Here is a 12,676-nt window from a genome sequence, read left to right on the forward strand (position 1 = left end):
AAACACACACTGAGCTGAGCATACTAGGTACTTTATGCATAAAAACACCAATACAGATTTTTTTTTTAACTTTACATTCTCCATTTCTTTTAAAACTTATATCAACAATGGCGTAACTTCTCAGTTTCTGAAATACCCAGTATTTAAGTGTTCAACTACCAATTTTAACATGGTTAAAATTTTAAACACATTTGCACAGTTTAGTAAACAACTATGGGTATTAGTGTGTTATGGGTATCAGGTGTGTTAAAATACATCCCATGAAACTCCTTTTCAACCAAAACCACTTTGTGGCAGAATTTTTATTTAGACAGACAGTGTTTGCTTCTGTCAAAAATTTATTTTATATTTTAATTTCAGTTTTTTTTATGGAGAAGTCTGTACTTTCTGCTGAAAAAATGCAACTAAACCAAAAAACATTTTCATATTTGTAAAAATATTCCATTAAGTTTTCCCATTTTCTGCTCAGCTCTATCTACAAGTTTTTTTTTAATGTAATGGGTAGTGCATTGTGTCTGTTTTTTCTTTCCCTGTGAATCGTTACTTCAACAAGATAGCAGACCAACTCCTGCCCCTGAAACTTTAACAAAGTTTTAAGAAAATTTTCCAGCAAAGCCTTTATATACTGTCAGTCTTTCTACTTTCAACAGAAGTAGATCTTTACATAAGGAATACATCATTTTAGCATTGAACAGGTTTCTTACTGCTACACCTAACAATGAGTAGAGAGAATTCTGCTACCTGAATAAATCCAGAACAATCTCAAGTGAAGGTCTAAGAAATACTCTGAAATTTAAACAAGTCACTAAACAGGATCAGGACCAAATTCTATCTTCCATTTATATAATCAAACTCTATTTACACCATTGAGTTGCTTCTTAAAACCTACAGGACAGATCAGACACCAGATGATCTTCGAAATCTTTTCCAACCTTAGTGATTCTATGATTCTCTGAAACAAAATGCACATTCTTACCTTTGCCTATAGAAGTGGCTATTCCATTCACTAACTGGGATAGAGATTTACTGGGAGAACCAGGAATATCTGAGGATGCTACTGTGTTACTGCTCAGGAGATCAATCTTCCCTGCTTGCTGCCGAAACTTCTCCAGCTCTCTGGACAGGAGGTTAAATTGTTCACTTTGTGTCCGGCATTTTTCCTCTAGCTCTCGGACCTTGGCCTGCACAAGCAAGACATAACACAGACATTTGTCTGATGTCAGAGCAAGTTATGAAAGGATTTGATTTTCCAAAAGTACCAGGATAGGCAAACTATTTGGGATAAAAGCACCCATTGTTTTTTGTTGCCCCTAGTTTTTGTCCCCCTAAGTTCTCATTCATATTTAGAACAAAACCTTTTAGTAACTCTTCAATATTGAGGTAAATATTCTTCTCATCCCCAATTCCCAAAGTGGAAATTCCTCATCATAATTTTTGCCTAAGAACATCACTGCCAAGAACACCTGCAAACAGAACGTATGGCATTGTGACATACACACGTATCTGAATGTCACTTTTGTATATTTTTCCAATGTTTTCTAAAACCCAGGTACTTTTCTGAGGTTTGCCCATCCTCAACTATTAAGTTGAAGAACTCTGAATCACTAGATAAACTTTAATATATTAGAAACCAACAAGAACAGCAAAAAACATTGGATCATGCAGAACGTGGGACTAGCTACTGGCTGAATTCCCTTTCAAAAATAATGCTCCTCACTGTATGTGCCAAACCACGCAGAAGTAATTCAGACAGCAGCCAAGGGAAGATTGTTTGCAAGCTTGGGAGAAGTATAAAAATGTCACTGTGGGCAAACATTTGTTATAATTTTGAGGCATCAGGAAATAACAAAACGGAACTTAAAAGATAAGCTTCTGTGATGACTTGCAAAATTTGCCTACATACTGTTTAAGAAATCTTCACATGAAAAAAATGGATGGTGTAACTGAAAGGAAAGATTCCCTGGATGAAAAGAATTACAAATGGCATGGGAATTCAGGATTTCTTCTACAGCTTTAACTCAAAGCAAATTTAAGAGTGGCAAAGACAGTGAAACATGAAAATACCTTTCATTTTATCCAAATCTGCACATTTAGTGTACCAGCTAAATTAAGAATATATTAATGATTTTAATATAGCACATTTAAATTTCAATCTGCATCTATAAACAGCCTGCATATCTGCTTGCATACACTATAAGGTGTTCTTGATGAGTACAAACAGAAATCAAGATTTCCCAGAAGGCTGGAAAAGATCACATTAATTAACACCTGTTGAGAAGACTGAAGAATTAGCAAAACTCCTGAGAAATTCGCTTGTGAGGTCTGATTTTCACACAGGGGAAAGCAGTTGGTCTGTACTCCGGAAATGTGCCAGAGAGACTACTGTTTGTGACCTAGGGAGCACCCATGGCTCACATGCTGTGACCCTAACACTGCAAGCAGAAGCAGCTCAGAAGTAGTAATAGGGACCTTAAATGGAAAGCTCATGCGTTAGATCCTAATCTGATGCTTCACGATGAAAAAACGTCACTTTCCTTCATTAAAACCCCCTTTATAATATTTAAACAGCCTATTTAAACAGCTGTGCTAGCAAAGGAAGGCTGGATATCAATTAGGTTCATTCAAGTGTGCTAAGGTTTCTTTTTCTTGAAAGAGAAAAATTTTCTCAGTTCCTATGAGGAGGAAAACTGCATGTAATACATATGAAGAAAGCTACACATATTACATAACACCAATAGAAGGATCTTAGCACAACTAAAGATAAACAAAACACTCCTTATAGTCCCCAGAAGAACATATGAATCCAAATTTCCTCACTAATGATTGTGCGTTTGCTTGTTCCTTTTTTGGAATAAATACATTTTTAAAGCTACAATAAATTTTGAGGATGTAATTTCTTTGTACTTATAAAAACACAAATTAATTTAGTTCTGCTAAAAAAGTCTCAGTGTATATATATTTAATAACTGATTTGCATTGCAGTATGTGCCAAAAGTATGTCACTTTTCTTTTGATCATCTAGAATCTTTATCTAGAGTTGTCCTCTCAGGATAGTACGAAGCCTGAAAGAAAAATGCCTTTACTGCTTTTTTTAATCAAGCTTGTGAGTTAGAAGTGAGCACAAATCTGGTGCTGTATAAAAGAAAAACTACCGTAAGAGCCACAATAGTACAGAAGTAACAGGAGGCATCCCTGTATCTATCTTTGTTTCCTGATTCCAGAGAGGTGCTTGGTTCATTTTTAATTAGCCAGACTCACTTCTCTATAGAAAATCAACGTGCTCATACATATATGAAATGATGCACAATGAAATGAAACATGTGCTTGTATTCTCAGAAGCACTGAATTTGTACTCTGTATCATGGCACTGCCCAGATAGTCTCAATAAAAATAGCGCAAAAGTGTCACATCTACCAGATCTCCCTACGACTGAACCTACCTACAGCAGTCCTTGAGTGACAAGATATCCTCACTGCAGACCATACTGAATGTACTTCACTTAGGACTGAGTTATGAGAACTTAAATTTCTCATAAAATACACAGTGCTAAACAGCTTCTTAAACATAAAATCAAGCAGACTTCATCTATGACAAGACAGATATTGTTCACACAAGACAGATAAGATGATGAGCAGCTTTCCAGGTGGATAGCTTGAATTCAGACTAGTATTTTATTTCATAGTTTAACTGTTTATGTAGCAGGAATGGCTTTCAGTAGGTGTCTAAATAAATCAAGCCAAGGTGAAAATATGGCATAAAGTTGTCTTTGTATAAACAATGAAATGATCTGAATTCAGGTAAAATCCACGCAGTCTGAAAGCTACAATCTTGAATAAACTATCAAACCATTCTTAGTGGGCATGCTCATAAGAAGTTCACTTTCAGAAACAGTATTTGTTTCTTCATTAAATCATGCCATATTTGGAGGTAAATCTCTTGTATAAAAAAAAAAAAAAAATCTGTTTTCAGCGATTCGGTATCAGGCCAATCAATACCAAGCATGCTTGCATAACAATGGTTTTAGCACACATGCCATGCAAGGTTAGGTAGGACTATCATACTTATTTTAAAGGGAAGTGCAGGATTTGGGACAGGGAATGGAGAATAATGCCCTAAAATACCTGCATGCTGTCCAGCGTGTTCTGGATGAAGTGCAAAGCAATAAATTTCAAACAAGACACAGTAAACAAAGAGATGTGAAATAAACAAAGAAATAAAACCAGTTTTGAACACTTTTTTTTTTTTTTTTTTTTTTTTTTTTAACATTTCAAAGCAAAAAACGTTGGAACAGTTAACAGGTGTAAAAACATGCATTAACACAAAACACGTATAGAACGTTTGAGAAATCCATACCACTGCTGATCTTGAATTGCAAAAAGCAGATTAAATAAACCAAATGCTAAGAATTAATGGGCCTAAGGCAACAAAAAACAAAAGCTTAAGAAACCTTGATGGAGTTATGCAAATCAAAGTTTGCAAACAAATCAGCTAAATAGGAATTTTGTTTAGCTTAAGGTGGTAAATAATCACTTGCCTGCTTTGTTTCTACTCGTGTTTTCCTGCATTATATACTTTCCACCATGCACTAAATTATTATCTTATATTCTTAAAGGCAAAGCAAATTTAATATATATGTTAATAATGAAAGCATATGAGTAAACCCTTTCCATGGGAATATTAATTTTAAATAAACTTTTTGTTTGTTTGTTTGTTTAAAAAAAGAGATTATCAATGCATCAGAAAGTTTATCTTCATAAATTCATCTCCAGTAAGTACACAGACAGAACAACTACCATTAGAAGGAAAAAAGTCCAGAAATTATATACTAGAAACAGATTTCGAAATGAAATACAGATAAGCACATTTGCTATAGTCAATCTATGTTCTTCTACGTTCTTTGGATATGCAAGTTATGTTAAGAATAAGCATTTAATACCTTTTCCTCTGGCAGAAAATCTAGTTTGATAGTTATCACTGAAAATTTGTTACGCATGAAAAAAGTGAAGAACAAAAATTAACAAAAGTAGGTCTGGATACAGTTAGGATGCTACTTTCTTGTGTGCCTGTATTTCCTGACACAATCTTATCCATGTGCATCAAAACATATGATTGTAACTTAAAATAAAGAATCTGTTAGCCTAGTTTTGGAAAACTGGAAAGGAATTGTTCGCTGTAGGATTTTTTTTTTACAATGTAATACAACATAACCTTGTACAACATCATGGGTAATCCTGCATTGCTATATACCAGACTGGGAAAGAAATAAAAGGTTTTGTCAGCACCAGGAAGACTCTTAAGTATTTTAATTTATTGGAATTCTCATCTGATTTTTTTGTGTTTGCATATATAATTTAACCATACCTGTGTGTATCCCCTATAGAATTTCCATTACTGTAACAGCCACAATTAAAAAACTGTAAAAATTTCATTCTGGTTGAAGACAAAGAGGTTTTGTAAACCTTGCCCGTTTCCAACTAAAGCTGGCAGCAAAGCTCATGGTTTTTGAATGGGAGTAAGAATTGCTCCTATTCATCATGTTATTTCTATGCAAGAAACAATCAGTTCTGTATCCTTAGGCACAGAAGACTAAAATACTAGATTTTTCATTAGGATGAATTTCTAGGAAATGCACCATACCAAAAGTCACAATTGCTATGAGCAATTGTTAATGAAAATACTAAGATTTTTTGATGTGTCTTTATGGATGATGTTGCCTTAGTATATGCAGTTATTTAATGTTTTAAAAATTAGTAAAACCAATTACCCAAATCATCTCTAAAAATTAATTTATTTCACAGTGTTTACTTCCTAAATTCACTGTTCACTGGCAAATTCTAAAAACACACTGCACCTTAGTTGGGAAATGCAAAGAAAGGCCATGCTGGTGATATACAGCAATAGGATTAGAGTCAATCAATATGAGTAGCATCCTGAGAAAATTCAGACAGGATGCAAGAATAATATTCTTCATATTAAAGGTACTGAAAGACCAAAAGAGGTTGCCTGTGGAGGCTGTCAGATCTCCATTCCCACAGATATTTAAAAATGGTCTGGGCAAATCACTGAACAGACTATAACAACTTTGAAGAGGGCCTTTTTATATATTTGATATACATACTTTTTATACATCTGATAATAGTTTACAAAAAACGGTACCAAAATTTCCATCTTATACAAACAGAAACTGAGGGACACGTGTGACTTCCAACAGCCCAGTTTAATGCTCTCATGACTGAATTGTCTTTATAGCTCCGAATCTTTCAGAAGTGATATTCCTGTTAAGCCATCGCATTCAGAATGGAACCTCCACAACCAGAGGATTGGATATCTTCTTACCTCTAGCAACTGAACCGCTCCTTCATGTTCCTTCTTAGCTTCAACCTGAGCCTTGTTTTCATACATTGAAAATAAATAAATAAAATAAATAATAATAAAAAAGAACAGAAAAATGTATTAGGCTATATATAGAATATTGTAACTGCATAATGTAGCATACTGTATACTCAAATTCAAAACCTTGGAGTTTTGAATTTGAAAAAAGTCTTGGAGTGCTGGCTTGTGCAATACACTACAGCACTTTGGTTTCAAGCCATTGAAATACCTGTATATTTTTAGGACACAGAATCTCAGTGAAGCTTAGTGGCATTAACATTTAGTTAGAGCAAGACAAGCATGCACAACAAACTGCAAGAACACATCATAAGAATCTCTGAAACCCTCTAAAATAAAACCAAGAAATGAGCTATTTCTGTCAACTCTACTTTGCAGGAGTTTCAGAGAGTAGAAACCTACTGTACTGGTTAGGAAAAAGCAAAACAAAAATTAAGCTAATTCTTTACATGCAGCAACACCAATAGCTCACAAAACACTTCAATACATCCACAAGAAAGGTTGTCTGTAAATGGCAGTACATTTCGAGTTCAATCAACTGAGCCAAAGAAGAAAAGAGGGAGTAAATGAGAGTAGGAAGTTGTTATTATATGTAGATCAGAAAGTAAGTTATCAAATTTGGCCAGAAGTCTAAGCCTTAAAACTAGAAAAAACTAGCACTCAGTAACTTTGTGCTACCCTCACTTTACTTCCATTTAAGTTTTCACTATCTTCTTTATTGATGCTTGCCCAAGATGAGCAACACGTTTTTTTTTATTAACCATTGCATTATGCTGATGTCAATGCAATGCACAAACTTTGCCCCTTGGATTCTTTTTACTGTATCTCAAAGACCATATCCTGCTCATTCCTCATGAGAGAAATGTCTTCAAACTGTTTAGCAGAGGGCAGTGCCACAAAATTTAATGGGCCAGATACTGCAATGAAAGACATTTTTCCAGATGTATTAGGGCTACCATACTCAGTTATCGTTTTGAATGGAAGCTGGGTCAGGCCATAAAGTCACAACCCACAACACATACTTGAACTATTCTTCACTGTCATGCATGGTAATAAAGCCTGCTTTACCCCTGCAAGCACAGTCATATTTCTTCCTGTACTACAGTAATGAGTCTTATTACTAGTATGTGATAAAATATTGGCTCCAGAAGCATTAGCAAAAATATGATGGCAGGTAATAGAAAGCCTTGTGCTATCCATCATTACAAGTTTTATAAAATCAGAATATGAGTTCTTGATAAATGATTAGGAAAGCTGTGTCAATAGCTATCTCTCTTTTTCATCATTCTGTCTTATATTAAGGCTTTGTTGGAGAAAAAGACCATCTGATTCCCTATCAGCACAAAAACTGGATGAACAATATTATGTTCTTCCTTTTAGATTGATAGTCTGAACAGTCTGCATGTACATTAAAAACAGAATGAATTTTTATTTATAATATCAAAATATGACAGGAAATGCATTGAACTGTACTAATAATGTGCATTGTTTCAACACCTACATTTCTGTAATTCATCAGCAACTTTACAACAGTAACAAGATATGTGGTGAAATGTCGAAATATCATCCTGTTAATGCCTGCAGTTACAGCTTTCATTTCACAATACTTTTTCATGTAATTAGATAATAATAATAATAATAATAATAATAATAATAATAATAATAATAATAATAATGTAACACATTTACTAGGCACATTGGGAGGTCAGCTCTGGATGAAATGTGAGCCAGCAATCCCTGTTAATTATGGAAGCAAAGTATTACAGTTATTTAGGTATGTGATTTATTTAAATGACTCTTCTGAAAATATACACCACATTGTAATGTTGAAAGGAAATGCACTGGATACCAGCAATCTAGAGGCAAAAGCAGGACAAACTAGTCTTGGTGCTCATCTCCACAACCACACCTAGAGAACTGCAAGTAATAAACTAGCTTGGCCATCTGTCTACAAGGTAGAATAGACTGCAACACAGACACCTAAGTGATCTTATATTCCATGCTACTTGAGATCCACTGAACAAGAATTTTATCATAATCACAGGCTACAGATGCCATCTAGTTACATTCAACAAAATACCAAATATAATACAATCTTGTTTGTGCTTTTAAATGTCTATTTATTGTGCTAAAGCTTAGCAAAAAAAATAATGATTGTCAGAACAGTATGAGGGAGATTTAACTTTTGATGCCAGTCTATAGCAACAACAAGAAAAACAAAACATAGTTCAGATTCAGATTTAGTAGAAGAATGCAACAAAAAAATTAGCAAGAAGAAAAGTTGCACCTTTCCTTCGTTTCTTTGCTTTGACAAGAAATTTAAGTTTAAAATTCATGTGGAAGTTCAAATGATGGCAGCTGAATATTTATAGAAATACTATATTTCTATAAATTCTATATAGAAATACTATATAAATAGTATTTTTAAATACGCCTAAAAAGATTAATTGTTAAAGACTAAAAGAAATTTAACTGGAAGATTTAATTGGGTCAAATGGAACATTCTGTTTCAAACAAAACTACATCTTTATACATTTTTTTTTAATTCTGCTGAGAAAGTCTGTCCATATCAATTCTCAAACTATCATTGGCATTATTATTTCTGTATTTTAATCTACTCAAACAGTTGGAAACATCAACATTAGTATTTAGACAAATGCAACTTTAAGTGACTTTGGCAAAATTGAAACTCAGTGCCATGTTTTTATAAATTATAATGAAAACTGAGAAGTAGCACTGTGATAAAAAATGTCTTGGAAGGGATTTTCAAATTAGAGAATGAGCTTGGCAATGAGGTACTTAACAGTTTAGTTAAGAAACATATCAACTGCAACATGTAAGGGCCTTGACTAGGAGTTACTTCAAACTAATTTAGTGTAGTAAAGTAGTGAGAATCACCAGTGACTGGAAGCCAAGGAAATCCTAATAAAACATTAATGTGTCAGTGAGAATGACTAACTGTTCCAGGTAATCCTCGAGTACTGTGTTCAGTGTTGGGCCCCTCGCTACAAGAAGGACATTGAGGTGCTTGAGTGGGTGCAGAGAAGGGCAACGAAGCTGGTGAGGGGCCTGGAGAACAAGTCCTACGAGGAGCGGCTGAGGGAGCTGGGCTTGTTCAGCCTGGAGAAGAGGAGGCTCAGGGGCGACCTTATCGCTCTCTATAGGTACCTCAAGGGAGGCTGTAGCGAGGTGGGGGTTGGTCTGTTCTCCCACGTGCCTGGTGACAGGTAGAGGGGGAATGGACGAGGGGGAATGGGCTTAAGTTGAGCCAGGGGAGTTTTAGGTTAGATGTTAGGAAGAACTTCTTTACTGAAAGGGTTGTTAGGTATTGGAACAGGCTGCCCAGGGAAGTGGTGGAGTCACCATCCCTGGAAGTCTTCAAAAGACGTTTAGATGTAGAGCTTAGGGATATGGTTTAGTGGGGACTGTTTGTGTTAGGTCAGAGGTTGGACTCGATGATCTTGAGGTCTCTTCCAACCTAGAAATTCTGTGATTCTGTAATTCTGTAATCAAACTGGCATGGGAATGTTCAATTCTCTGTATTTTGATTAACATGAAATTAAGACAGGATTCATTTCTGACATTTAAGGAAACCAAATATATTCATAGAATCATAGAATCATAGAATCATAGAATATCCTGAGTTGGAAGGGACCCATAAGGATCATCAAGTCCAACTCTTGACACCGCACAGGTCTACCCAAAAGTTCAGACCATGTGCCTAAGTTCACAGTCCAATCTCTTCTTAAATTCAGACAGGCTCGGTGCAGTGACCACTTCCCTGGGGAGCCTGTTCCAGTGTGCAACCACCCTCTCTGTGAAGAACCCCCTCCTGACGTCCAGCCTAAATTTCCCCTGCCTCAGCTTAACCCCGTTCCCGCGGGTCCTGTCACTAGTGTTAATGGAGAAAAGGTCTCCTGCCTCTCTACACCCCCTTACGAGGAAGTTGTAGACTGTGATGAGGTCTCCCCTCAGCCTCCTCTTCTCCAGGCTGAACAGGCCCAGTGACCTCAGCCGTTCCTCGTACGTCTTCCCCTCCAGGCCTTTCACCATCTTCGTAGCCCTCCTCTGGACACTTTCCAACAGTTTCATGTCCTTTTTATACTGTGGTGCCCAGAACTGCACACAGTACTCGAGGTGAGGCCGCACCAGCGCAGAGTAGAGCGGGACAATCACCTCCCTTGACCTACTAGCGATGCCGTGCTTGATGCACCCCAGGACACGGTTGGCCCTCCTGGCTGCCAGGGCACACTGCTGGCTCATATTCAACTTGCTGTCTACCACGACCCCCAGATCCCTCTCTTCTAGGCTGCTCTCCAGCGTCTCATCGCCCAGTCTGTACGTGCAGCCAGGGTTTCCCCGTCCCAGGTGCAGGACCCGGCACTTGCTCTTATTGAACTTCATGCGGTTGGTGATCGCCCAGCTCTCCAACCTGTCCAGATCCCTCTGCAAGGCCTTTACACCCTCATTCGAGTCCACAACTCCTCCAAGTTTGGTGTCATCAGCAAACTTGCTCAAAATACCCTCTATTCCTACATCCAGATGGTTTATAAAAATATTGAAAAGTACCGGCCCTAAAATGAAGCCTTGAGGGACCCCACTGGTGACCGCCCGCCAGCCTGACGCAGCCCCATTTACCATAACCCTTTGGGCCCTGCCCGTTAGCCAATTGCTCACCCATCGTATGATGTTTTTATTTAGCTGTATGGTGGACATTTTGTCCAGTAGGATCCTATGGGAAACCGTGTCAAAAGCCTTGCTGAAGTCCAAAAAAATCACATCAGCTGGTTTCCCTTGGTCCACCATACGGGTGATCTTATCATAAAAGGAAATCAGGTTAGTTAGGCAGGACCTACCCTTCACAAACCCATGCTGGCTGGGACCAATGACAATGTCCCCCAGGTGCGCCTCAATAAGTCCGAGAACCATCTTCTCCATGATTTTACCAGGCACTGACGTGAGACTGACAGGCCTGTAATTGCTAGGGTCTTCTTTCTGACCCTTCTTGAAAATTGGCACGACATTTGCCAGCTTCCAGTCTACCGGGACCTCTCCAAATTCCCAGGATCGTTGAAAAATGATTGAAAGAGGTTCCGCGATGACATCCGCCAGCTCTTTCAGCACCCGGGGATGAATCCCATCCAGACCCATGGACTTGTAGGGATCCAGGTGGAGTAGCAAATCCCGCACACGTTCAGGGTCAGTTGGGAGTTTGTCATCCCCACCGTCCCGGCCCTCCAGCTCAGGGCACCCTGGGTCCCGAAGCCCATCATCGGCATTGAAGACAGAGGCAAAGAAGGCGTTAAGCGTCTCTGCTTTGCCTATGTCATTGTCTGTGAGGAGACCTTCCCTATCAAGGAGCGGCCCTATGTATTCTTTAGTTCTCCTTTTTCCGTTTACATATCTAAAAAAAACCTTTTTATTTTCTCTCACAGACACAGCCAGCTTCAACTCTAGCTGTGCTTTGGCCACTCGAACTTTCTCCCTACAAACACGAACAGCATCCCTGTATTCTTTCCATGACACCTGGCCCTCCTTCCAGTAGCGAAACACTCTCTGTTTCCGCCTAATCTCCATTAGAACATTCCTGGTCAGCCACGCCGGCCTCCTGCATATATATTCTTGTATTCTTGAGCCAAATAAAAAGGGAGGAAGGAAGAAATTAAGATAGGTTGGAACTGGGGGAGGGGGAAGGGAGCTAAGAACCAGTTTGGAAGCTTTGGATTAAGTTCCTTTAAATCAAGAGATTTTTGTGACCTGTGCTCTCTAATTTGCTGTTAAACTTTACTTTCCCTTTTGTCACTTACCTTCTGCAGGAGTTCAATTTCCTGCTGTTTGGCGTTGAGAACAGCCAAGGCTTGCTCATGCTCCAATTCCAGCTGTTGCCGCCGTTCAGCAGCCTCTCGCATATGCTGTTTTAAAAAAAAAAGAAAACAAAACTATCAGGAGACTTCAACATACTCTGCCTGTAGCCAAACATGCTGCCATTCACAGACATGCAGATGCTCATCTCAACGTAAAAAACTCTGGTATCACTGACAAACAAGGGGGAATCTGAACAGGGTTTTAATTTGACCAGTCCTTAATAAGCATATTGCCAATGCTAAGCTCAGGTATTTTGACAGCAGTCTCTTTCAGAAGATATGACTGTCATTACCTACAGTATGGCCTCTGTGATGCACAAGTGAGCAGAACCCATTTTAGCCATTAGATACATACTTATATATGGCATTGTGCTGAAAAATTAAGCTTGGAAAAAAATTTGCTTGACAGTTCCCTAAAGGGC

The 12,676-nt window shown here is 37.8% G+C and overlaps 1 protein-coding gene across 11 annotated transcripts in view; it reads right to left on the reverse strand.

Moving 5' to 3' along the window:
* RIMBP2 (RIMS binding protein 2) overlaps positions 1-12,676 on the reverse strand; it is a 146,876-nt gene that overhangs the window by 40,192 nt on the left and 94,008 nt on the right. For 5 of the 11 annotated variants that reach the window (XM_084491642.1, XM_084491647.1, XM_084491650.1 and 2 more), the window contains 4 exons: positions 12,198-12,302; positions 6,337-6,387; positions 4,122-4,142; positions 977-1,181 (listed from right to left, as the gene is read on the reverse strand). In XM_084491642.1, coding sequence (XP_084347768.1) covers positions 977-1,181; positions 4,122-4,142; positions 6,337-6,387; positions 12,198-12,302 — 382 coding nt within the window. The remainder of the gene's footprint in view (positions 1-976; positions 1,182-4,121; positions 4,143-6,336; positions 6,388-12,197; positions 12,303-12,676) is intronic. The other 6 variants (XM_084491644.1, XM_084491645.1, XM_084491651.1 and 3 more) reach the window with 2 other exon arrangements.

This window comes from Aythya ferina (assembly GCF_964211825.1).
Source record: "Aythya ferina genome assembly, chromosome: 17".
Lineage (NCBI taxonomy): Eukaryota > Metazoa > Chordata > Aves > Anseriformes > Anatidae > Aythya > Aythya ferina.